Source organism: Vulpes vulpes, chromosome 7 (assembly GCF_048418805.1).
Source record: "Vulpes vulpes isolate BD-2025 chromosome 7, VulVul3, whole genome shotgun sequence".
Taxonomy (NCBI): Eukaryota; Metazoa; Chordata; class Mammalia; order Carnivora; family Canidae; genus Vulpes; species Vulpes vulpes.
Genome location: NC_132786.1, coordinates 58,454,368 through 58,479,721, shown reverse-complemented (window position 1 = coordinate 58,479,721; position 25,354 = coordinate 58,454,368). Strand labels below are relative to the sequence as shown.

General features: G+C 47.9%; 1 protein-coding gene across 1 annotated transcript; it reads left to right on the top strand.

Moving 5' to 3' along the window:
• Positions 1-426: 426 nt before the first annotated feature.
• On the top strand, positions 427-16,029 carry LOC140599541 (ubiquitin carboxyl-terminal hydrolase 17-like protein 6). The gene is made up of 2 exons (XM_072762696.1): positions 427-1,947; positions 15,859-16,029. Exons 1-2 carry the CDS (start codon positions 427-429, stop codon positions 16,027-16,029), a joined length of 1,692 nt encoding a protein of 563 aa, XP_072618797.1.
• Positions 16,030-25,354: the final 9,325 nt, after the last annotated feature.

Genomic DNA, 25,354 nt, shown 5'->3' with positions numbered 1-25,354 from the left:
TTCCCTATCCTAGAGCACTAACGACTAACACTCCTTGGCTTCCTTGGCGTTACTCAAAGGAAAGGACATTCAAAAAGGTTTCCTCTGAACATAGAAACTCTGAACAAATTCTGTTCAGAAAGGTGCAGGGACAGTTAAGGAGGTTGAGAATAATCTGAAAGTGTTGCCTTTTGTGGGAGGCAAGGTTAGGAGCTGGGCTGACCTGAATTGTCTCCCTCAGAGAGGGACCACACCCAAATCCCATAATCCAATCAAGCAATTAGTGTGGATTAGAGGACTTTGTGCCTTATCCCTGGGCCAAAAGCCATAAAAGGTGGAGGTGAGGGTCACAATCTGCCATTTGGAAACTGGCTCAGTGAGAGGAGCATCCCTTTGCCACCTGAAGCTCCTGGTTGAATGTATCTTGTGGACACTGTTTCTGCAGGCATGGAGGCTGCCCACCTCCCCCGCTCAGAGGAGCCTCAGTTCAGTGCCTCTCCCAAACCCCAGTCATGCTGGTCATGGAGAGGCGGTGCTGATGTCCATGGAGGACCCTCTGTGCCCGAGAGGACATCCCCTGCATCAAAGACACTCTCCTCCCCGACTGACCCGTTGGCTCCCGCAGCACCAGGGCTGCCTCCCACCAAGACGCCTCTGAGTTGGAAGAGCCTTTCCCAGGTGGGAGCTGGGCTTCAGAACATGGGCAACACTTGCTATGTGAATGCGACCCTGCAGTGTCTGACCTACACAGAGCCCCTCGCCAGCTACATGCTGTCCCAGCAGCATGGGACCACCTGTAGGAAGCAGACATCCTGCATGCTGTGTACTCTGCAGGCTCACCTGACGCGGGTTCTCTGCCGTCCTGGACGTGTGCTCCGGCCCCTGCCACTCCTGCTCGCCGCCTTCCACAGAGGAAAGCAGGAAGATGCCCATGAGTATCTCATGTTCATTCTGGATGCAATGCAGCAAGCATGCTTGCCTGAGGACAAGCCCTCAGACCCTGAGCGTCCTCAGGACAGCACCCTCATCCAGCAACTCTTTGGGGGGTACTGGAAGTCGCAAATTCAGTGTCTCCACTGCCAAGGCATTTCGAGCACTCTGGAACCTTACCTGGACATCAGCCTGGACATCGGGGCTGCTCAGAGTGTCAGCCAAGCTTTGGAGCAGTTGGTGAAGCCCCAACTGCTGGAAGGTGAAAATGCCTACCATTGTAGTAAGTGTCTAGAGAAGGTGCTTGCGTCCAAGGTGTTGACTTTGCACACTTCCCCGAAGGTCCTCATCCTGGCCTTGAAACGATTCTCAGACTTGACAGGCCACAAAATGACTAAGGAGGTGCAATATCCTGAGCGCCTTGACATGCAACACTACCTGTCTGAGCAGAGGGCAGGACCCTTGGTTTATGTGCTCTATGCCGTGCTGGTACATGCTGGGAGGAGTTGCCACAGTGGACATTACTTCTGTTTTGTAAAGGCAGGAAATGGCCAGTGGTATAAAATGGATGATGCTAAGGTCAGCGCCTGTGATGTGACTTACTCGCTGAGCCAACCTGCCTATGTCCTCTTTTATATGCAGAAGACTGATCTGGAAAGAGACCTTGGGAGGGAGTCAGTCGAGGGAGGACTCGCATCTCCCGAGGCAGATCCCACAGTGTTGGGTGAGGCCTCAGGAGAGCCAGCAACGGATCCCTCCGTGAACCTTCCTGAGTTGGAGGAGCGTGGGGAAGAGACCTCAAGGCAACAAATTACATTAGACCAGTGGAGATGCCTCCAAGAACGCAACCGACCTAAGCCTGAACTCAATGTCAGGAGAAGAGAAATTGCCCTTCCTGAGGACGCAGTCATCCTTCACCACTCCAAATACACACCTGAGATGCCGAAGAATCATCCTCAACAGACCTTCGACCTGCTCACCACTGCAGCTGGGATGATCCCACCTCAGGTGGCTGGGGACGTGGCCAAAGTCCCGCGTGTGCCAGGGAGAGCCAGACCTACCAAGAGGACGAGCAAGAAGGGACAGAGGTCTGGGGAAGCAGTCCAGGGATGCGTCTCCTAACTTTGGTGCACAAGGGCGCACACACCCACAAACACAACGTCACTCACTCCAAACCCGAACACAGTCCCATCCTGGAAATATTTTGTGTTGTGTGAAGTGTGTGTTCAGTGTGTGTGGAAGAACCATCTATCTGGTGTGTTCATGGGATATGGCCTTCAACTGAAACTAGAGGACACTGATATTTAAAACTGGTTCTTTGTCAGGATCTTATATTGGGATAGTGTGGATTTCATACGGGGTGTATGGAGGAACCTGCCTCTCCTTCAGCCTTGGGGAGAGGGGGGGCCACTTGCAGGTGAGAGGCAGTGAGCAGTCATGGTTGAGAGTGGACCTGGGGTTGGAGTGATTTTATTTGACCCTCCCGTGATGCTCCCACTTCCCATTGCTTCTCTTCTATTTATATTGAAAGAATATTTTCCTAAACAAAAGTATTTGTGGGGTCTTGCTAGCAATACACATTGCTTTTGGTCATTGCTTGGAAATTGTAAGAAAGGAATTAAATGCTTATTTTGGGGGAGATAACTGCATCCAGCCTGGTGGAATCACGTTGATTATATTATGTTCACTTCACTCTCTCCCACATTAACACTGAAGAGAAGGAAACTAACAAGGACTCGTATTCCAAAGGGAAATGCCCAGCATCCTTTGAACATAAGTTTTTACAACTATTTTGCTACCATCTGCTCTGAGGCACCTCCTGACACAGAAGTGGACTCTGGATTTCAGACCAGTTCAAATTCAAATTTGGACCTGGGTTGATACCTCTGGAAAACAGTGCCAAGTTCATGAATCTAGCAAAAGATTTTTGAGGTCAGGTTATAGGTGCTCTGCGTTATCTTTTTATTTTTACAGAAGTGATTGTCAAATTATTGTAGAATGGAAATTATTGCATGACCACCAAATGCCTCTGAGTGTGACCATAGATGTGCAGTTGTAACATCACATCATAATGTTATTTTCACTCTGTATTCAAACTTGGACATGCCACCCTTACTGGAGAGTAAGGGGCAATAGGATCTGTGCAGAAGAAATCACACTGGTTTGTAGATTTTCATGTATCAAAGGCAGATTAGAGACATAAAGTGTCAAGGTTTTTTTCTTGTCTGGGAATAGTGTTTCTTTTGACCAATACAGTTTATTGTGTCGTAAAGAGTGAGGGAACCTTTGTGCATGTCCTGCCAAGAGTTCCCTAAGAAGTCCTGCAGGTATCCCCGTCCTCTGCTGACTGTCATAGGGGATGAGACAGCTCATGGACTCAGGGACTTGTCCTCCACAGCAGAGGACCCTGAGAGGGTGTCTATTGGAATGAGGATACGTCCCCACCAGGACTGATGTGGTGAACCAGCAATTCCTCCGCTGCACTGGATGGAAACGGTCAAGTCCACAACGTGCTGGGGGTCCTGCTTTTGTGCGCCTACACATACACTCCCCCCACTACACAGATGCTGCAGTTTTGCGTTAGGTAAATCTATAGGAATGTCAAAGCGTGCTTACCAATCCGGAATGTCAAGTTTGTCTTAGTGAAATCCATTTTCTAACACATGTAGGGAAATCATCCTGGCAATTTGTAAATTGGTTATAAACAGAAATTAACAAGTTAATCTGAAATTGTTTTATAAATATCTGAATTTCTGATTTAGAAAAAGATCCCATCCAGAGTTCTGCAAGTTACACCATGTTTTCTCCTAGAAGACGTTTTCTGTACTTGTTGATATTATTTTTCTGAAATTGTTATGCAGAATATTGCATCTGCTTTGTTTGTTTTTGCACTAAAAAGTTATTACAAAGTTGTGTGTTTTTTTTATTCTTGATAATTAATTCCCACATATGATTTGGTGTGCAGGCTTTTTCTCCCCAGTATTTCAGAACCTTGAAACAGTTATTTTATTTCCAGTTTGGCTCCTCACAGAAGCTACTTTGCCTGCTTCCCGTGAGTGGAATTCCCACAGCCACCTCTAGGTCACCTGCAGCTCAAATTCATATCCTCCCCCCATGGGAATTTCTCACTCCGACTCACTGGCTCAATATAGGGGAAGCGCCAGCAGCCATTTCAGAGGAAATGCAATGGCACATAGGGACATTATTCTTCAGGGTCTCTTCAGTTATGAGAGCTCTGACCAGGAAGATGCTCGTATGAGAAGTTAGGGTGGAGGGAGTAGATTGAAACAGAAGCACACCATCTCTGTCCAAGGCTAGCAGAGACCCCTAGGAGGGATGACGGGAGATGGTTGCATAGCACACTGTGGGGGCTGTGGAGGCTGGACAGTCAGCCGATGGATTCTCTGGTTAGGTGTCTGGACGTCAATGCTCATCCTGTCCAGGCATCCATTAGTCACTCGAGGGGTGTCGCTCTATATCGAGATCTATTACTCATGAGGACAGACCAAAGAATCTGCAGAGCCTCCAACAGAACAGATTCATTAGTTCTTTCCTGGGACACCGGAATTGCCAATCCTGGATGAAGTTCTAGGTATATCTGCTACCTGTTTCCAGGTTACAATGTGTTGAGTCCTGGCTCCATCAACCTGTGGCAAGATGTCAGGCTGGAATTGTTTTCACAGCGGGGATCTGGGCTGAAACTGGGTTTTGGTGATAGCCCCAAGGCTAGATTCCATGGCACTATATGGAGGTTTAAGCTGGGAGGCCACATCCAATCAATGGTCTATGAGCTTGACAAGGAGGGTAGGTTCCTGTCCATGGTGGGTGAATGTAAGCTGAAGGATTACCTGACTCCCCTTCCTGAGGTTTTGTGTTGTCCGGCAGGAGAAAACAAAGTCAGGACTTTTCACAGGAGATATCCTAGGGCATGTGTCTCCTGGCAGGTTCGAGCTCAGGCAGGAAACTTGGGGAAACAGCTTCTAGGGAGATTGCCTCCTCCCGTGAGGCGTGCATCATCCCATTACCAGCTGCTCCAATTGAAGACACCACAGATGGACCACATCTTAGCTCTCCCTCTCCACTTCATAGAAATCAAGCACAGTAAAGGCATGGAGATGAGAACAATCCATTCCAAGGTGATATTATTAAAAGTGCTCATTTTAATGGGAAACGAACCCCACCCCTGTGGTGATAAGGGGACATTAAATACATTAGGCTCCTGTTACAGAGGGCGAGATGAGAAGGTTTCAATACAGTGTTTTAGTTTCATAAGAAGAAGCCATTGCATTCACTCTTCTGGCAGTGGACCGAGCTAATCCTGTCTTCAGAAAGTAGGATAGAGGGGACATTCCTCAGCATCTTAAAAGCCATCTACGGAAAGCCCACAGCAAACATCATTCTCAATGGGGAAGCACTGGGAGCCTTTCCCCTAAGATGAGGAGCAAGGCAGGGATGGCCACTCTCACCCCTGCTATTCAACATAAGATTCCTAGGAATCAGCCTATCCAAAGAGGTAAAGGATCTATACCATAAAAACTACAGGACACTTCTGAAAGAAATGGAGGGAGACACAAAGAGATGGAAAAATATTCCATGCACACGGACAGAAAGAACTAATATTATGAAAATGTCAGTGCTACCCAGGGCAATTTACACCTTTAATGCAATCCCTATCAAAACACTTTGAGAGGACTTTCAAAAAGAGTTGGAACAAATCCTCTTAAGATTTGTGTGGAAACAGAAAAGACCCCAAATAGCCAGGGGAATATTAAAAGGAAAACCATAGCTGTCTTTAAAATTTTTAGTGATACTGTGTGTGATACACGATTTGGAATATATATGGAATCAACACATTTTGTTGCATTAGGGATTTTTCCATTTGGAGACATCTCAGTAAATCATTTCCACGTGGTGACTCTAGCATGTTGGGGCTCACATGCCAGTGATCACACAGAAACAAACAATTGAAGGAAACATGGAACCTGAAGACTCCACAAGCAAGCAAGGGAATTCGGGGAGAGAATGGAATTTTAAGAAATATCTCACAGAGGAAGAGCATGGAGTGAAGACACTGGGTGCAGAGACGGGAGACAGTGGGGGATAAGGAGGAGCCCCGCGGTCAGGAGGGAATCCGATGCTGCCAATTCCTTCCAATGTGGCTGCTTTTGCCCTTGGAGTGTCCTAGATAATGTCTGCTTGAGGGCCTTGCTGTCTCATGCTTCTTACCTGGAAATGAGAAATAAGGCCAAACATGTGGGTCTCAGGAATGTGGGAGGGAGCCCCGAATCCAGCAGCACGGCCACTGGGGAGACTCCCTGAGAACCTCTCTCCCTCTCTTTTTCGGCCCCCCTCTCTCCAGCTACTCTGTGGTCTCTCTCTGGTCTCTCCCTTTCTCAAATAAATAAACAAATAAATCTTAAACAGAAACAAACAATGAAACATGTTCATGTCTTGGCATCTATGTCCCCACATCCAAGTCGATTAGATCCGTGGAGCCCGGTGTTACTCAGTATTTCAGGGTGTGGGAAGCACTGAAGTCCTTTGCACTTTGCTACACTGACCTCCTCTCTCGTGTCCGATCCACCTCCCAACTCAGAGACATTTTCAAGACTTTTCCAACAATGTGGTTTGGTTTTGGGGTCTGCCGTGCACAGTCTGGATCCCTGCTCAGTGAGAGGCTCCATCTCACTCTCCAGCTGGCACAGATCTATCCCCTTAGCTCTCTATCTCAATATGTCTGATGAATAAATAAAATTTAAAGAAACCCTGGTATTTTCTCCACAAAATTCAAATTCTCACATTATTTTCTAATAACTGTGATTCGTGAATGTTATAATTCATTCTGAAAGGAAATAATGGAAACATTAAATGCACGTTTATGTGACCAAAGTTTAAAACAACATGAGAATGGCCGCCCAAATCATAAGAATCTGCATAATCACACATTAATTACGTTTAAACAATGCATTAGTCAATCTTGTTCCTAAGAAATATAATTGTTATATAGCACCATTAGTTAACCTAAAAACCCACATTCATTCAGTTGAGAATTTCTCTCTGGGTTTTCAAATCGGTGCTGGTTGTATATGACCATACACATTGCTGCCGACACTCCACCCATGCTGGTTTGGACAAATGGTCTTTCAATACAGAGAGAAGATAAGCAATGGGATGAGGGATGCATGAGGACACGGTCAGACATGCTCACACTGACCCCAGGTCCTCAGCATCATTTCCACACTCAGAGCTGGCTGCTCACTGCTTCCAATCCTTTCACCTGAAAGTGGCCCCATTTTTCCCCCACGGATGAAGGAGGGGAGGATTCACCCAATGTGCATTCAACTGTGCTAAATACATCTATTACTAATATCCATAACCTATACCAGTTTGTTCAGATAACTCTGTCATCTTCCCTATCTGGATGAGAGTGGATTTTCCTTTGGGAAGATAGGTTTGGGTTTGGTTTGGCTGTGTTTGGTTGTGTTTGGTTTGGTTTGGTTTGGTTTTTTGATGGCTGGGAAGCAAGACACGTGAGGTGATGAGAGGGGGAGAACAGGCCTGCTCAGGACTTCTTCTGCTAGCCTTTCTCCCTGGTCTCCCTGTGCACATGGACAGAATCCCCTCCACTGCCCATGAAGTCCCAATTGTGCTGGAGAGCCCAGCATTAAGGCCCTTTGCTCAAGCCTGCCTGCCTCCTCACCCCTGTGCCCTATATTCCTGCATGTCCAAGAATCCTTAGGCTACTTTGCTAGTTCCAATCCCAACATGTCCCCGTGAGGATAGGCCTTCCTACCTTTGGACCTCTGGGATTTTCATAGGCTTCCAGAAATTAGGGAATATTTCTATTTATGTACGCATCTCTTGAGCGCCCAGGATGCTGCATTTTCCTCAGAAGCCATGAGATAGCAATAGGGCAGCATTTATGGGATGAGACAGGGGCCTGAGGCTCAAGGGGCCAGACTCTGACCCGGGTCACATAATGATTGCATGAATGGGAGTTACTTAGGGCTTGTGGGCGCGAGAAGGATCCCACAGTGTGGCTTCTCTACTGGCCTCTGTCTTTTAAAAGCCCAGGGTGCTCATTGAGGAACTCCTCTACCCTCTACCTACAGGCATCCGCACAGAGAGAGGGAACACCCTTAAACAGGTGCCCTGGAGTGAGAAAAGAGCAGTCAGTTGTTTTTTGAAAAAAAAAAATTCTCTGAATACAAGTATGGAAGTGCTTGGTTTGGTTTGGTTTCATTGACATGGTGTTGTATTGTTTCCATGGGCCCATATCAGAGATAACCCTGAGAAAGAGAGACAGAGAGAGAACAATGAGGGAGAGAGACAGAGAGAGAGAGAGAGAGAGAGAGAGAGAGAGACCGTGGCCTTGGTCTCGTGCTCTTTGGACAACTTGTCAACCATTGCCTCCTTAGGATATCATCAAGAGGGTAAAAAATCTCCTTGCCCAGGTCTCAGAAAGGAGGCATCATGATCCAACATTAAAGATGGATCCAGAATATGTATAGAGGGAAACCACCCACTCATCCCATTACAGACCAACCTGCGACTGAAGGCCCATACAGTACACAGGGCTCCCTCACAGGGTGAACAGGGATCAATGTTCCCTATGCAGTACTCACGAAGGAGACTGGGTGTGCAGGAGACCCTAAAAGTCTACATATCCCCCAAAACTATCAAGCTGTTGTCTCGTCTCAGTTAATTAAGGCTGGAGGAATTAAATTAACTATAGAGAGTTTCAGAATTGCTGAGTATAAAAAAAGTAAACAAAATCAAAAGAAACACATGCAAGCATTTCATCGGTGCTAACATTTTATTAAGGGAAATAAAACACTACACACAATTCTAAATTAACGCTGAGAAAACCGAAATGCACAGATGAAATATTGCTCATCACAATGCCCACAAAGCTACCACCACAGTCTAGAAAAACTCATCTCAGTAGAAAACAATATGTCTATTTGCAGGGCCCATAGTGGGTGCTCGATGCTGACACCCCAAAGGCAGACATGTGTACACCACAGACACCTTAACATCTTAGATTCTATTTCCATTGGAGTGACAAGTGCTCATTCAAAATTCCCTGCATTTCTTGGAAAACCTATTTGCAGAAGAGAAAATTCACTTTCCAGAGGAATGACTACCCTTTGCCACAGCACACAGATTTCCCTAAAGAAAAGTGCAAGGTGTGTTTTGGGGTTCAGTGTCTGTGCACAGACCCCAGGGGCATGAGGGGTAGCACGCTGTGGACCCGAGAATTTCCATGCAAAGCAGCTGAGCAAGCGCTGATTCCCCACATGAGTCCAGTAGGGACTCATGGTCCTCAGGTCCATGAGGGTCCTCAGGTCCGCAGTCACCCCGTCAGGGTGCAGTGGGCCGGACGACAAGGGTCCGAGGCCAGGAGTTGGCTCATTCGCTCTCACTGTCTTCTGAGGATGAGGACACCTGTAGGTCACCGTGGAGGACACTCCAGGGGCCACAGGCACAGGCTCTGTGTGACATGTGGGGGGCAGGAGGGCCCGGAGCAGGGCCTGGCTTCTCGGGAGAAAGGAATGAGGGAGCGACTAGGAACCGGGAGCTCCAGCAGCTTCTGTCCAATCTGGTGAAGACCATTCTCAGGGGCTGAGTGGGGGCCCGTGCAGAGGGCGGCCGTGGGGGATCAGTGCAGGGCTGCAGAGTTCCGAGGTGAGGTGTGGCAGGTGTGGGCTGGGGGCCCTTGCTTGGCTGGAGGGCAGGTGTCTTCCTGGTCTGTGGGGGCCCGGCTGTGCATCAACGGGCACGTCTGCTTCCTGGAGGACACAGACTCCCCGAAATCCCCACAGGGACTCCCTGGATGCTCCTGGGAGTGTGCTGGCTGGGACTCCACCGTGCTTTCTTTTGGGTGTTCTGGGACCTGTCTAGGGACATCTGGGCACATTTCTTGCCTGGAGTCTGTAGAGGCATTTGAGAATTGTCGGCCAATGCGTTGCTGACAGCGGGATGGGTGTTCTCAGGATACTTGGGTGGTGCCTGGGTGTGTCCCAACCCATGACCCTTGGAGCCAGCCTTGGGACCCTCTAGGGAGACTCTGCAGGGCCTCTTGGCTCTCTGCTGCACAACCAGGCTATTACCCCTGACACAGGGTTGGCGAGCCGGCTGAGGGGGGTCAGCGATCAGCCCTTCCTGGGCACCAGGAGGTCCACCAGGTGGGCTGAGGCTAACTTTAGTGCTACTCAGAGGTGATGTGGAATGGCACTGGAGTCTCATGACAGGGGTCTCAGGACGTGGCTGCATCAGCAGGGCAGGATCAGGGATAGAAGGCCTCCTGGTGGTGTAGACGGGCATCGGCATGTGTGGACGCTGTGGGAAAAGAGAACACACAGGACGCCATGAGTTTGGCCCCAGCACCAAGGCAAAATGAACACTCAGGAAAGAAAGAAAGAAACCAACAAATGGCCAAGTGCTTCGTAACCACCCCCTCCCCCGGAAGAGGGAAAGAAAGAGATGGAATCTGTTGACCTAGGAGTAGGGAATGCGGCTGCAAGGCTGGTCCAGAACAAAGGCATGACAGGATGCTGCTGATGCACTTGAGACATGGGGGGGGACACGCAAAGTCCTGCCTCACAGCGATGCTTCCTCCATTGGAACAGCTCTTCCATCCGCTCTGCTCATGAGGCGATAGGAGTCCTGCTGCTGGAGAGTCATGGTGGCAGCTCCTTACTGGGGACGCCAGGGGGGTGATGTGTCATGAAGGACAGAGGCCTGTTCTCTGAGGTTGGTATGTGCTCCAGGAGTGCCGCCAATGACAGTTGCAGTTTCTTTCATGCAGAGCCTATGAGAGAGTCTGCCTTGGCATGTGCCAAGCTCCATACATTCCCTGGTGCAAGGACATTGTCCAGCTACAAAACCCCACACCAAATCAGCAGGGACAGCTCCATCACCCAGATGTGGACCCTGTTAGCCTGGGAGCTCCTCTGCCTGCCTCGCCCAGCCTGGCCCTGCTCCCAGTCCCCCTGCACACTGTGCAGGCACACGGACTCGGGGTCTGTCGTATCAGCCCTGGCGTTCGGGTCACAAGCCCCAATCCTCACCTTCGTCACTCTGCCTTCTCCCTCTCAGCCTGGTTCAACAGCCCAGCCTGGTGCCGCTGACTCCCGGGCTCCACATTCTCCTTCAGCCTCCTGCAGCCCAAGGCCACAGGAACGAGGGTCGTGCCCCAGTGTTTTATGGGGCATCGGTGCTTGATGCCTTGTGTCCAAAGGCCCCACAGTCCCTGCACTTTACCTGTGGAGGAAAGGGGAGTGTTCAGTTCATCCACTCAAATGCCAGTGAACCTGCCAAGCACACGAATGGGAGGCCATCCTCATGGAGTGGCACATGGGATGAGGACAGGGGACATCCTATCTGGCTAGTGAGGTGTCAGTATAGTGAAGACCTCTGGATGCTTACTCCCCATCCTGTGGAAGGGAGGAAAGGGGAAGAGGGTTTGGAGGTGTCAGGTTGAAGACAGGTGGAAACATCATTAAGACTCGGGACAAACACAAGGCTCAATCTGATCTAATGGTGCCCTGGGGCTGATGCTCAGAGCCTCTGAGTGTCCCAGTGTATAGCCTGGGGGATTTCCTGCCCATATCACGATGGACAACTGAGTCTGGGCCACGATCTTCCGGGAGCCTAGCCTGTCTCAAGACCCCTGGCAGAGCTCCTGCTTCAAAACCCATGGCAGCCTCCCCACTCACCCTGGGATCCTCCGCTGTGCTGGGAACTCTGAGGGCCAGTCCTGCTGTCTGTGGCCTCTTGCCTTTCTGGGGTCTCAAGGGGCTGTGGGGCCCAAGCTGGGAGTGACGGGCCACCATCTGTCAAACATCCTGGGGGGACTAGTCAGTCTGCTTCGGTGATGGGTTGCAGGTAGCCTGAGGGAAAAGAAACACATGAGTCCTATTCACCATGACATGGGCCTGCTCCCTGTACTGTCTTCCCAAGGAGGCCTTAGTGAGCTTCAGGAGAGTTGTGCAAACACACTTTTCCCCCTGTCACTTCTCTTTCCTCCTTCCTGCCTACGTTCTCCTGGCCAAGCCACATCCCCACTCTGAGGAAGGCCGCCCTTAAGCAACGACTCTTGTTGACACTATCATTAAGTCTCTCCACATCCCCTGTGGAAGCAAAACCAGGGACAGGACTTCTCCCGATTGAGGTCCAGTGGGATGCACCATGGAGCTCACAAAGGGCAAAAGCATCAAGAAACTGGGCTTCCCTCTCATGTGAATGCCCCTTGTGACACCAGAGGAAGCCACAGTTAAGTCCAAATTTATTGGGAAATCACATTCTCCTCTACTCGGTGGGAAGCTGCCCATCTGAACACTTCCATTCCATGTGTTCGTGGCAGTGCCCCCAATTAACTGCCATCGAAGCTTTGGGAGGTGAATTTCTTTTCTCTTGGAAACCAGGTGATCCTTCTATTGAAAAAAAGGTCAATTATTTATGGGAGAGAGAGAGAGAGAGAGAGAGAGAGAGAGAGAGTGTGTGTGTGTGTGTGTATGAGGGAGAGTGATCACCTGAGCTGTAGGAAGGACAGAGGCAGAAGCACACACTCCAGTTATCAGAAACCCAGTGAGGACCTGGATCCATCTCCAGAGCTTGAGATCATGACCTGATCCAAATCAGTCCCTGAAACAATGGAGCTGACCAGGTGCCCTGATCCTGTGTGTTCTATAAGTCTGCAGGGCCCACTGAGACATTTACGGGCCTTCTGTCCCTGCTCGTCCACCACCCCACACCAATGTGTCACCTGAGGCCCCATTCCATTGGCATTGGAACCTCCGGGTGTCTTGGGCATTCACAGCCATGCCTTGGCTCAGTCTCTGTCCTCAGAACATGTTAGACCAGAAAGAGTCCTTAACCCGTGGAGGAAGGGCCAATCCCTCCATCATTTCCTCACTGTCCCATTGCTCTGTCAGGGAAGGTCAGACCAGTGGCCTGAAAACTCACCTGAAGTGCAATTGTGGTCCTCACGCCCATCAGGAGAGGCTGAGAAAGGTCCTGGACAGACTCCACTGCAGGAGACTGTGTGTCCCGTGGGAGAGAGGGATAGTGAGGTTGGCCACTTCCGTTGCTCCTGGACTTTTATACTGCCCCAATGTCACGTGACGTTTCTGCCACTTGAAAGACGTCCCCCTAATCCTCTTAGCTGCAGCAGGGTTTGAGCCAATCAGCAGCTGCAAGGAGGCTAGGGATGACCTCATGAGAACGATTTCTATGACTGTGTGTGTGCCTGTGTGTGTGTGTGTCTGTGAATGGAGGTGTGAGTCCATGCGGATTTGGTGGGGATTGGAATTTCTGCAAGTGAAATTATATTGGTACATTTTACTGTGGAAATTAACCTCAGGACTCATGTTTCCTGAACTACTGGTATTTTACCAACACTTCTGCTCAATTTAGACATAATGGTATTAAAACTGGGGTCAGGGTTTGAGGTTATTCAAGATATTATATCCATTTTCTCAACTAACTTTCAGTTCAAAACTGAAATATCATAAAGAGCAAGATCTTCCAATCGTCTATAATCGCTTGATTGGATTAAGGGATTTGGGTGTGGTCCCTTTCTCATAGAGACCTTTCAGGCCATTCCAGGTCCTAATCGTGACTCTCTCATCAGACAGCACCTTCAGGTCTTTCTCAACCTCCCTAACTGCCCCTGCTCCTGTCTGAACAGAATTTGATCAGTTTCTATGTTCAGTGGATATCTCTATGAATGTCCTTTTTCTTCCTCAGTAACCTCAAGCGAGCCAAGGAGTGTTTGACGTCAGTGCTCTAGGACAGGGAAGATCACTCTCCAAAGGAGCTCAGGTATCACATAGGAACACGTTCTCCTCACCAGCCAGAATGTTTGTAGCTTTAACGAATTATTTGGGAATATGGCATCCTTTGCTTTGCTTCTACACTTCCATCTCTCTCGACTATGATCCCAATCTACAAAGATTGTGAAGGTTTTGATGAATACCAGTTTCTGCCTAGCTGTGGCCCGGGTCCCTCACAAGCGAAATTCTCTGGCTGGTTTTATGCTTTTGTGAAACATTCCATTGAAACTCCCTTTCCTACAAGAGTCTATATCCTAAATCCAGTGTTTATATGCCTCATTTTAACTGTTCCTCAGGGAATTCCACCCCAATATCCTGTATATTCTCTTGATTCAGTTGGAATATGTTGTAGGCTTGTGCCTTTTTCCACATTCTGGGCTTGGCAGGTGTAGATGCAGGTAGGAGGGCACTGGGCTAGCTTGTGGTTTGAAAGTGTCGTTATGTCTTCTTCCGCCTACAGAATTGGTCGTGTCTGCTGAAACATTTTTGAATCGACATGACAATTCATTCCTACTTGTGACCATGATCCTTTGCATTGGAAAAGGAGGCATCTTTGTGCAGGATAGAATAGTGAAGAATAATGAAGTTTAGGAAATTGTGTAAGTCTTAGGAAAGGTGGAAACCTAAGTCTATTTGTCTTCTTTACTGACCAGAGGCCAAGAAAAACAGGAACATTTTGCCAGGCCTTGGTCACTGACTGGGCTTCACAGCCCCTGGGGCCCTGCTGAATTCTTGATGTTCACTTGTCATCCCTGGACACAAAGAGTAAAAGTGTCATCTCTGAAGCCACCATGATTTAGGATATTGATTCTGTACCCATGGAGGCCAATCAAAAACTTGTATAGGATGCTCTATATGACATCTACATTTTTACCTGAAAGTTTTAATCCCTGAGCCTTCCCTGCCGATGAAGGCACATACTGAGACCCCTGATGATACTGTCCAGTCCCATTCCACATCTCCTCTGAGTACCCATAATGTTAGCCTCAGCCCACCTGGTGGACCTCCTGGTGCCCAGGAAGTGCCGGTCGCTGACACCCCTCAGCTGGGTCGCCAACCCTGTGTCAGGGCTAATAGCCTGGTTGTGCAGCAGAGACCCAAGAGGCCCTGCAGAGCCTCCCTCGAGGGTCCCCAGGCTGGCTCCCAGGGACATGAGCTGGGACACACACAGGCACTACCCAAGTATCCTGAGGAGAACACCTGTCCTGCTGTCAGCAACGCATTGGCAGACAAATGTCAAATGCCCCTCCAGACTCCAGGCAAGAAATGTGCCCAGATGCCCCTAGACAGGACCCTGAACCCCCGAAAGAAAGTCGGTGGAGCCCCAGCCAGCACACTTCCGGGATCATCGAGGAAGCCCCTGTGGGGATTTCAGGTAATCTGTGTCCTCCAGGAAGCGACGTGCATGTGGATGCCCAGCCATGACCCCACAGACCAGGAAGACACCTGCCCTCCGGCCAAGCAAGGGCCCCAGCCCACACCTGCCACACCTCACCTGGGAATGCTGCAGCCGTGCATCGATCCCCCACGGTCGCCCTCTGCACGGGCCCCCACTTAGCCCCTGAGAATGGTCTTCACCAGATTGGACAGAAGCTGCTGCAGCTCCCAGTTCCTAGCAGCTCCCTCATTCCTTCCTCCCGAGAAGCCAGGCCCTGCTCCGGGCCCTCCTGCCCCCCACATGTCAGACGGAGCCTGTGTCTTTAGCCCTTGGAGTGTCCTCCATGGTGACCTACAGGTGTCTTCATCCTCAGAAGACAGTGAGAGTGAATGAGCCAGCTCAACTGGCCTCAGACCCTTGTCCTCCACCCCACTGCACCCTGACGGGGTGACTGCGGACCTGAGGACGTGGCCCCTCCTGGACTTATGTGGGGAATCAGTGCTTGCTCAGCTGCATTGTGTGGAAATTCTCGGGTCCACAGCGTGCTGCCTCTCATGCTCCTGGGGCCGTGCACCCACCCCCAAAACATACCTTGCACTTTCCTAGGGAAATCCATGCACTATGGCAAAGGCTACTCTTCCATGTGGAATGTCAATTTTCTCTTCTGTAAATAGATTTTCTGGCCTCCCGGTGGCTCCCTACAGGCTGCATGTCCCCTCTGTCCCAACTCAGGGTGCAGGGGCCTCGGCCTGGAAGGGGCATCGGATCGCCCCGATGAACTCCAGCCGGACGGAGCTGCTGGAGCAGGAAGTCCGACAATTGCAGCTCGCCTTGCAGCGCAGGGACGTCATCTCAATTTGCAGCTTCTTAGACGACTATCATGGATTCGCCACCACGGACTAGGTGCCGGACCTGCTGTTCACCGAGTCTGCACCTGCCCCTCCGCAGCCCAGGGGTGGGCCACCTGCTGGTGGGGAGGCTGGGGATGGTGTGAGCTTCCCGGCCTCAGGCTTCTCCCCGGCCTGGAGCAAGGTCACCCAGGCCCTAGCGGGGTCCTGGAGGGCAGCCCCGGGGCCTGGCCTGTGGCAGGTCGGCCAGAGGGGCTGTGCTTGTGCTCAGCAGCCGTCCTACTCCCCCGTGACGAGGCCTGTGTCTCCTCCCCACTGTCACCAGGGTCCTGAGCTGGCCTGTTTCCCCATTGAAAGGGAGGTTTGAGAGTCCATCGGGGGTCTGTGTCCTGGGGCAACCAGACCAGGGGACCCCGGGACGCCCCAGGCCCACTCCGATATGGGTCATGGGCCTGGCCGGAGCCCTTTCATGCTCAAGCCTTCAGGAGGCCCCAGCAGGTGCGGGCACTTCACCAGGAGCTTCCCGTGGCCCCACGCACAGAGCTGATTTCCCCCGGGGCTCTGACCTAGTTGCGGTCAGAGGGTGACAGCCCCCATGATGAGAGGTCGCGTCCACAGGACGATTCATGGGATGCCCTTGCCCTCCTCTAGATATGGGTGCATCGTAGCTGCGTGTGGTGACGACGTCACGGTCCTGCAGCGCAGGAAACTGTGAGTGACTCCGGCTCCTGCAGGAGGGCCTTCCTTCTCCAGGAGGGCAGCGAGTGGACTGTGGGGCGGGGGGGCTGCACCCTCACCCCACACATCTGCAATTCCCGTGACAGGGTAAAGGTCTAAGGCCTCTTCTGGAAAAGAGCGAAGGAGAGCCAGATTGGGGTGCGGGCCAGCATAGGAGTTTCATACTGCTTTTGAGTGAACCTAGAAAGTGCTGAAGTTGCTGGTGTAGGTGGGCAGTCACCATCCGGTGCCTTTAAAGGTAAGTTCCCGTTTTTTGGAACAAGGAGAGGACTTTAAACATTTCCAGGGACTCAAGTTGGCTGAGATTGACCAATGGTGGTTCCCTGACGCTGAGCTGAAGTACAAAATTCTAAGGATATTTGGGCAGGTGTCAACTGAAACCTCTCCAGGAAGACAAGAGCTGCTCCTTGGTTCCCAAGTAGACTCAGAAACATTTGACGACTCTGACCATCCAAGAACAAAATCCCTATGTCTTCCAGCTCATCACAGGAGTTATCTGGGCCTACAGGAGCCCTCATAAAGTTTTATTAGAGATTCAGTTAGGTCATGGGATGCCTGGTTGGATTTCAAGTTTTGACAGGATCAGTTCTCAGTGTCTGAGCTGAAGCAGGTAATTCTGAGGATGCTTCAGTTCAGGATAACTTTCTCCATCATCTTCAGGGAGGCGAGTGATCCCTGGGCTCCCAAGTGTTCTTTAAAAATTTTGGGGAGGTTCTAGTGGACCAAGGATGCCTAGAAATGGCCGCAGCTTGCTATGTAGAGAGGGTTTCTGGGAGGGGTTCAGAGGGAAAACCAGGCATAGCCCAGTTAACTCCCTGAAATGAGGATGGAATAGAGATGGAGGAGATAAAAAGAGAAGGTAGAGCTACTTGGGGAGGGAACCTGAGCTCCATGAATAGGGACCAGCCACCCCAACTGTCAGAGTCGACAAGCACATCTCCCACCCCTCACCCCTTTTCAAAAAGTGCAACACGGTTAAATACCACTGGGCTCAACAGTAGAACTTCTAGATTTGAGTTCTGATGCTCCACTCTGGCCTCTAAATGGAAGTGTGGGACACAGAACCTGGGCACTTTCAAATCTCAGATGCTCCTCTGGTCGGTGATCATTAGTTGCCAAACATCACTATGCAGGAGATTTGACTGGACACGTGGTTTTAAAAATTCAGATTTTTAATTTAAGAATTCCGAATATGAAAGTGTGAGACTCGGGGACAGACCTCTGATTTTCAAAAATATTCTAGGTACTAGAATCAACTTTTTATTTTTATAGTTTTTTTTAAATTTTTATTTATTTATGAAAGTCACACACAGAGAGGGAGAGAGAGGCAGAGACACAGGCAGAGGGAAAAGCAGGCTCCATGCACCGGGAGCCCGACATGGGATTCGATCTTGGGTCTCCAGAATCACACCCTGGGCCAAAGGCAGGCGCTAAACCACTGTGCCACCCAGGGATCCCTAGAATCAACTTTCTAAAAATGGATTTTATTTATTTATTTATGAGAGACACCGAGACAGAGGCAGAGACACAGGCAGAGGGGGAAGCAGGCTTCCTATGGGGAGCCCGATGTGGGACTCAATCCCCGGACCCCAGGATCATGATCTGAGTCAAAGGCAGATGCTCAACCATTGAGCCACCCAGGCATCCCTAGGTGACTAGAATCAATTTGGCTCTGGAAACCCTGATTTATATTACCTCCAAGGCCACTTCTAGCTCTAACATTTTAACATTCTAAGAATTCTTGTAAATCTGAGTGTGACACTTATACTTAGTTTTTATGATTGAACAACAAACATGGTGTGTGTGTGTGTGTGTGTGTGTGTGCATGTGTGTGTGCATGTGTGTGTGCATATAGGCCTAATATGTAGCATGAAATGTAGAACGATATCCAATCCCTAATCTAGATAAATGAGAACAATGTTAGAGAGAAGGGAGGAAAAGTTATGGCACAATTTGCACATACTGGGGAATAATCTATGTACATTTATGCTGTCAGGGAATTGTGTGATTTGTAAGGAGAGTAAGCCGAACAAGTCATTTTTAACTTGAGTGCCTGAGGAAGTGGTAAAAATATTTACTAAGATCTAGAATACTAACTGAAGCTCAGTTTTGTAAAGGAAGGGATAAACTGCAATAAAAACTAGTTATTTAGGGGTACCCATCAGAGATCCAATTAGGGAAGACCAATGCCCTATAAAACTTTAGCATGAAGTTAAAGTCGGAAACACAGTGTAGGATTTTTATCAGACAAGCTCATTTAGGTCAACAAAAACCATGCTGAGTATTCCGAACACGAAATGCAATGCAAAGGATTGCTACACAGGTAGCAGATGGTCAAAAGTTCACAGAGGTTAATAACTAATGACCCGGAGGAGGAAATGGGAAAGGTGCTATCAGCGGCAGGGTCCGAAATCCTGGTGTTAGCTACCTACAGGTGGAGGCTGGATGTACGAGTATGGGACGCAGCACAGCTGGTGCTCAGACCTCTAAGTCAGGAGCAGCACATGAATGATACTTAAGACTTTAAGGAAGGAGTGTTCCATGACTGGGGCCCAGGCAAGTGGGGTGCGGACATCCTGCAGACAGTGTTCAGACTTTTGAGGAGAAGATACGGCCGAACAGGGGTCACGGAGAACCAGGGTACACAGCAAAACAGGTTATGTCCCAGCTGGGCCTCTAATGGCTGCACCCCCTGGGTGCTGCTAGTTCCTTCAAGGGATCTTGCAAGGCTGCTGAGAAAGCCAAAAGGAGTTGGAGCCGGGAGCCAACCATCTGTTGCTATTGGGGTACTGCTGGCCAGAGCTGGAAATGGAAAGGAGTGTCTTTACCCTTCATCTTAATTTCCTGCCTACTGCCATGTCTTGCATTAAAGGGGCTAATGGGGAGTAACTGGCCTCCAGGTCTGGCAGATGCAGTGTGCAGGGCATCCATGCACTGCCGTGGAGTGGAGTAGAGAACGGAGACTTGGAGCCTGGAAGGGCTGGTGAGTAGGTAATGCCACATCAACAGGAGAGGCTGAAACATGGGAGCTCGTGGAATTGCTGAGAGACATGTGTAATATGAAGGTTGATGCATCCAGGGTCTGCACAATCCCAGGAAAGGGAGAACATAGGAGAACAGGGAAGAAGAGAAAGAAAGTAGTTGGAAGATTTCTATCTTTGAGGGCAGAGGAGACAGGAATGAAGGAGGAGACAGACCACATTGTGAAATGCTCGCGAAAGTACCAAGGTAACAAAAAATACCAACCATCGATGGCTGAGGGTGCCCCTGGAGTGTTTACAAAGAGCATGGTGACCGACACATGTGTAAGAGGTCATGGTCTCCTCAATAAGAGAAATCCCAGCAGCATGAAGGTGGTAGAGGATGTTTCTGTGAGTTGAGAAGCAGAGGAAGACATTATACACACCACTGTTAATTTTGCAAGGAAAGGGGAGAGAAAAAAAAACCAGAAAGAACAGGGGATGAGACCTATATACATTTAGATTCTCAAAGGCAGTTAGTTTTATCTGAGGCCTGGGTAAACAACTTCTGGGAAGACCCCAGGACATGTGCTACATTCAAAAAGAGAGCTTTTTCCACCCTCTCGGCTCTTGCATGGTTTTCAGAATAAAAAAAATCAGCCCATTAGCCATGAAGATATGTAGCTGCGACAGAACATTTTTTAAAAACATGTTTTTATTTCTTATTTTCCAGCCTTTACAAATTGGCTCATCCTTGGAAGTTGTGTTTTATTCTGCTCTCCCTTATTTACATCTCTGCAGAAAGCAGGCTAATCAAATAGGTAAGGAAATTCTCCAGAGCAGAGCCAAGGGGCTGTGTTTCTTCTCTTCTGGAGCAGTGTGCTGTCAGTCTAGGATGACAGTGGCCTATGACATATATCTTGCGAGCCCTGAAACCTGGGAGTCTGAATTTTGGCAAATCAGGGCAAAAGCAATCCTGTATGCCGTTACTATCATCCCGGACAAGCAAGGATCACAAGGTCACAGGAGGGATCTTGGAAAGAGTCCAATTCTTCTGCAGCTGTGTCCACTTCTTCTTCCACCCAGCTGCTCACTGGAGCTGCTAAAAAGTATTCCGTGCTCAGGCTTCTGCTCTCAGTCAGGGCCCCATTTTGTGGACATGCTAAGAACATAAGACCAAAAGCCAGAAGTGTTGCTGTGACTAAGCCAGCAACAGTGGCATCTGCTTGGGTCTCTATCTCCTCCGCTGTAATGAAGGTGTTGAATTAGACTATCTCTAGGAACCCTGCTCTTGAAGAGGCCATGACTGCTACATTCTCACTACAAGTGGCCAGCATGAAGATGCTACCCAATCTTTGGCCAGCTTAACCTTTGACACAGGCCCTTTTCATTATGGCACTTGATGTCCCAGATTGAAGAGGGAGGGGAAGCCATGCTAACAGCTATCTGTGAAGGAGCTGGAGAAGCATGAGCCAGCAGTACTGCTAAGGCGGCCACAATTTGTGTCGATCACATGGGCCATTTACTATGTGGTTGAGTCGTCTCATATTATAGACACCAGAGTCTGAACGACAAAGAGCCGGGGTCACACCTGTGTCTGCAGCCAGGGTTTTAGAACTTTTCAACCATGGTCCCACCTTTCCATTTTCCCTGTTTCATCTGTTAATCTGCTCACTCACTTTATCAATCCATAAAATAATTAATGGGGCCTCTACCAGCAAGTGGGGATTCCAAAGGCCAACATAACACAGTGCCTTCCCCCAGGCACCTCACGGCTGACAGAGGGTATTTCTCTGCAGTGTCGGAAGCTGGATTGACAGCTTCATTCATAGAATTCCCATGTTGGAGGTCAAGAGAAAAAATGCAGAGATGTTTGCCGCATTGGAGCTCACAGCCAGAGGATCTTTGCTTCTCACTTTCTGTAGCTCCTGCTTGGCTTTTAATTATTCTTCCTTTTTTTGCAGCAAAGTGGTGTCAGTTCAGCTCTACAGCCCCCAATCTTATCTTCAAAGGAAAGGCACTCAACTGCACAGCGACCATCCATCTTCTGGCACTGCATCCTTCTGCGTATAGCTCCATGGGCTGAGTGAAGAAAGCAGGGCCTCAGTTATCCAGTAATTGGTGACCAGAAAGCAACATAACATCACCCAGGCCAAAAATCACAATTCCCTATTACCGAGTCTCCTGCAGACACAGAGTACACGCCTAGCGATCAGAAAAAGCACATGTCACCTGAGCAGCTGTATGGGAGCTCAGATTCCCTGCACAACTTACACAGTGTCCCTACTGGGTATTCAATTCCCTCTGCCATAGTCATTTATAGGATATCTAGAAGCAGAGCATGTCTTCCTGGGATGGAGGCAGTCTACTTTCTAATTTCAATAACATTCCTTTCCAATGTGTGATTGTTTTCATGTCTCCAAATTAATAGTCTCAGACATATAACAAAAGGGAAAGATGGTGCTGTTTATACTGTAGGCAGGTCAACAAGAGACCACATGCAACGATAGTTAACAGCTGTGTGGCTGTGGAGTTTCAAAATTTTAGGTGCAAAGATAAACCTGAGGCTGATCCATTCTGTAAGAAATATCAATGAATAATGGGTTAAATTCTGGAATTGAGGGTGATATGGACAACGAGTTTTTCTTCAGAACAAAGATTAAGCTGAAGAGAGTAAGGTATTTTGAGAGAAGTGATTGAAAATAGTTTTTGGTGATAGATGTTCTCAGGAGAAATAATACAAAGAACTGGCAGTCACTCCCAAAGGGAACCTGTTCTAGGAAAATACAGCTTGGAGGAGGAGAAAGAACACATATTGCTGTCGTACCTGAGATAATGCCATGCTGAAGAAACACTGAACCTGTTCATGCCCCAGTTAGGACTCAGACCAACAGAAAGGAATTGCACAGCCTTAGATTTCTGCTCAAAGTAAGGGGAAATTTTTAAAATAGTCCAATGTTGAACTTGGGATATTGTAATAGACTACGGAAATTCATCAGGCATCTAGCCAATCAACTGACATGGAATACTCATAAGGTGTTTAAATCCTTTATTCAGGCAGATAATAAGAATGAGAATGATGATTAAAAAACAATGATAAGCAGAGAATAATAATAGTGTACTTTCTCAGGGCACAGAGGATGTGCCTGGCTTTGTTTAAGCAGATTATAGAAACAGAGGGATTGTTAAACCTTCCCCAAACAGTTACTTCTCACTTCAAACAATGAGTAATGGAATCTCTGGATAACACGAGGAGACTCAGCAAAGGACATCAGTCCCAGGCCCCGTGGCTCTGTATGGTTGCATGGGTAAGTTTGGACAATGAAACAGGAATCAAATGATGTAGATGCTTCTGTGCAATCTTTTTGATCATACGCTTTACTTGCTTTTCAGCCCTTCCTGTCAGAGCATCTTCAGAACCAGATGAAAGACACATGTTTAGGACACAAAGTTGACCTTCCTCCCTAGGCTCAAAGTAACTTGGTGGAGAAGAGTCTTCTTTCTAACCATAATGGTCAACTTACCTGTTTTTTGGATTTTTCCCTAAAAGAAAAATAAACTATTGTTTCATTTATTCTCTTTTTAAATGTCTTTGTTAAAATAAGTTTGCCTCTTATTAACATAACAAGTATCCTAGTCTTTCAAACAATCCTATTATAATTATTATTACCCCTTCTAGAAAGGAGACTGAAGCACAATGGTTTACACAACGTAGAAGGATTAGACCTGAGATCCAACTTCAGGTGTTTTGGTATAAAAAAAATCTGTGTTCATCACTTCTTCTACTGATCATTGAACTCAATTACAGCTCTGAGATGCTGCGTGGTTGTGGTGATTGTGGCGCTCCTACTTGGAGCCCACACTACGTTTGTTGTTAGGATTCAAATATACCTGAGCTGAGTTTGGGAACAAGGAGCCCTTAATGAATCAGAGACTTGTTGAATGGGAATGGAGAAGATGGCTTAAAATGTGTTTCTCTACCTGGATCCATTGTCTGACCTCCAGGAAACGGCTGGAGCAGAAACCAAGTAACTGACCTGATAAATGAGACTTTGAAATGTAAGGGCATGATTTTACACCTGTTTTCAAAAGTGCAAGGTGAAGAACACTTTCCAAGCAGGCCCTTCTGATCCCAGAGTTCGAACCACAGTTCTACTTCCATGGCTTTTATATTTTGTATCATTTATGGCACTTAATGAGAACTATTTTGTGTTATAGTTTTTATGAATCTTCCCATCTCACCCATTCACTTATTTGTATATTTGAAATTTATCAAATACCTATTTACTATTCTGGGGAACCTATTTTTTACCATCACAGAAATAATAAAATAATAAACTTCAAGTAAATTAAGCATCAAGATCATACTCTGATTACACTTTTTTACCTCCATTTTATGTACTTTTTTTTAGTGCCCAAACCATTGCTTATTAAGTGTTACATGTATTGGTTTGGTAGGCCTATTGAGGCCTGATTGTGTAATAAGTAAGTGCAGAAATTCAGAAATCATGAAGTAGTGAAGTGCTTCATAATACATGAGGAACCCCCACTAGTAATGACTTAATAACAGAAGTATAGTTGAGAAGGGAGGGATATAAAAGGTTCTTGGTGGGAGCGATGGCAGCTGAGTGTCTCAGTTGGGCATCAGACTCTTAATTTTGGCCCAGGCCTTGATCTCAGGTCATGGGATTAAGCACCACATCAGGCTCTGCGTTCACTGGGGTGTCTGCTTGAGATTGTCTCTCTCCCTCTGCCCCTCTTCAGCTCTGTCTCTCTCTCTCTCTCTCTCTCTCTCTCTCCAAAATAAATAAATATTTTTAAAATGTCTTAGGGATAGAGTCTTCGCAGTACTGAGCAGAAAGAGACCGTTTCAAAGCTCTCAAAGATATAAAAGCAAAGCAATCAAGATGATAGTTGTTTAAATGACATAATTTTCTATTAGTATGTGAGAACTAGAAAGAAATTCTAAGTAATCTAAGATTAGGAGATTTGGACCAACTAATAAAACATAAAAATAGGAAAAAAAAAACATAAAGACGATACTAAGAATCTCTTAACATAAGTTTTGTTTCAAATAGGCTATAAAAGGTATACTTCTCTAACTTAACAAGTGTGCTTGAAATTTGCCTCTGAAATTTTCTCTCATTTTAGAGCTATCGCTTTGGCACACGCTGAAGCTGTGTGGACGATTACAGAAGATGGAAAGAGCTAAATGTAAAGAGAAGTCTGAATCCTTGGTGGAGCTTTGGGGGAAATTAACCAGACACCCTTCTGGGTGGAGATAGTCCAGCTCAGTAGTTTTGTGTTTAAGCTCAAGAAAAGATTTCTAGTAACTGCTTTGTGCTGGGATATTTTTAGAATGCAGGGATGAGTCATGCACTTTTCGAAAACCTGAACTTTCTTCTCAATGCACAGATTGCCACCCTTACATCTATTAGGATTTCCCTCTTACCTGAGAAAATGTGAGCAAGGACAATGAGAGCAGCAGAAACTAAGAAAAAAATTCTCATGGCTCCAGACATCAGTAGAGAGAGGATAAAGGAGGTATAGTTGCTAGAATCCAGCTCTTTTATCAAGGGAAGTTGATTAAAACAAGTTCTACAGCTCCGAAAGGGTTGGAAATCAACTTCAGTTTGAAATGTCCATAAAAAAGAAGCTATTTTTCATGCTCCTCTGAGTAAC

Excerpts from the sequence above, each read along its gene's own strand:
- LOC140599541 (XM_072762696.1), top strand. The coding sequence starts at position 427 with ATGGAGGCTGCCCACCTCCCCCGCTCAGAGGAGCCTCAGTTCAGTGCC. Across the intron at positions 1,948-15,858 it reads ACGTGGCCAAAGTCCCGCGT|GGTGCAGGGGCCTCGGCCTG; the intron begins GTGCCAGGGAGA and ends GTCCCAACTCAG.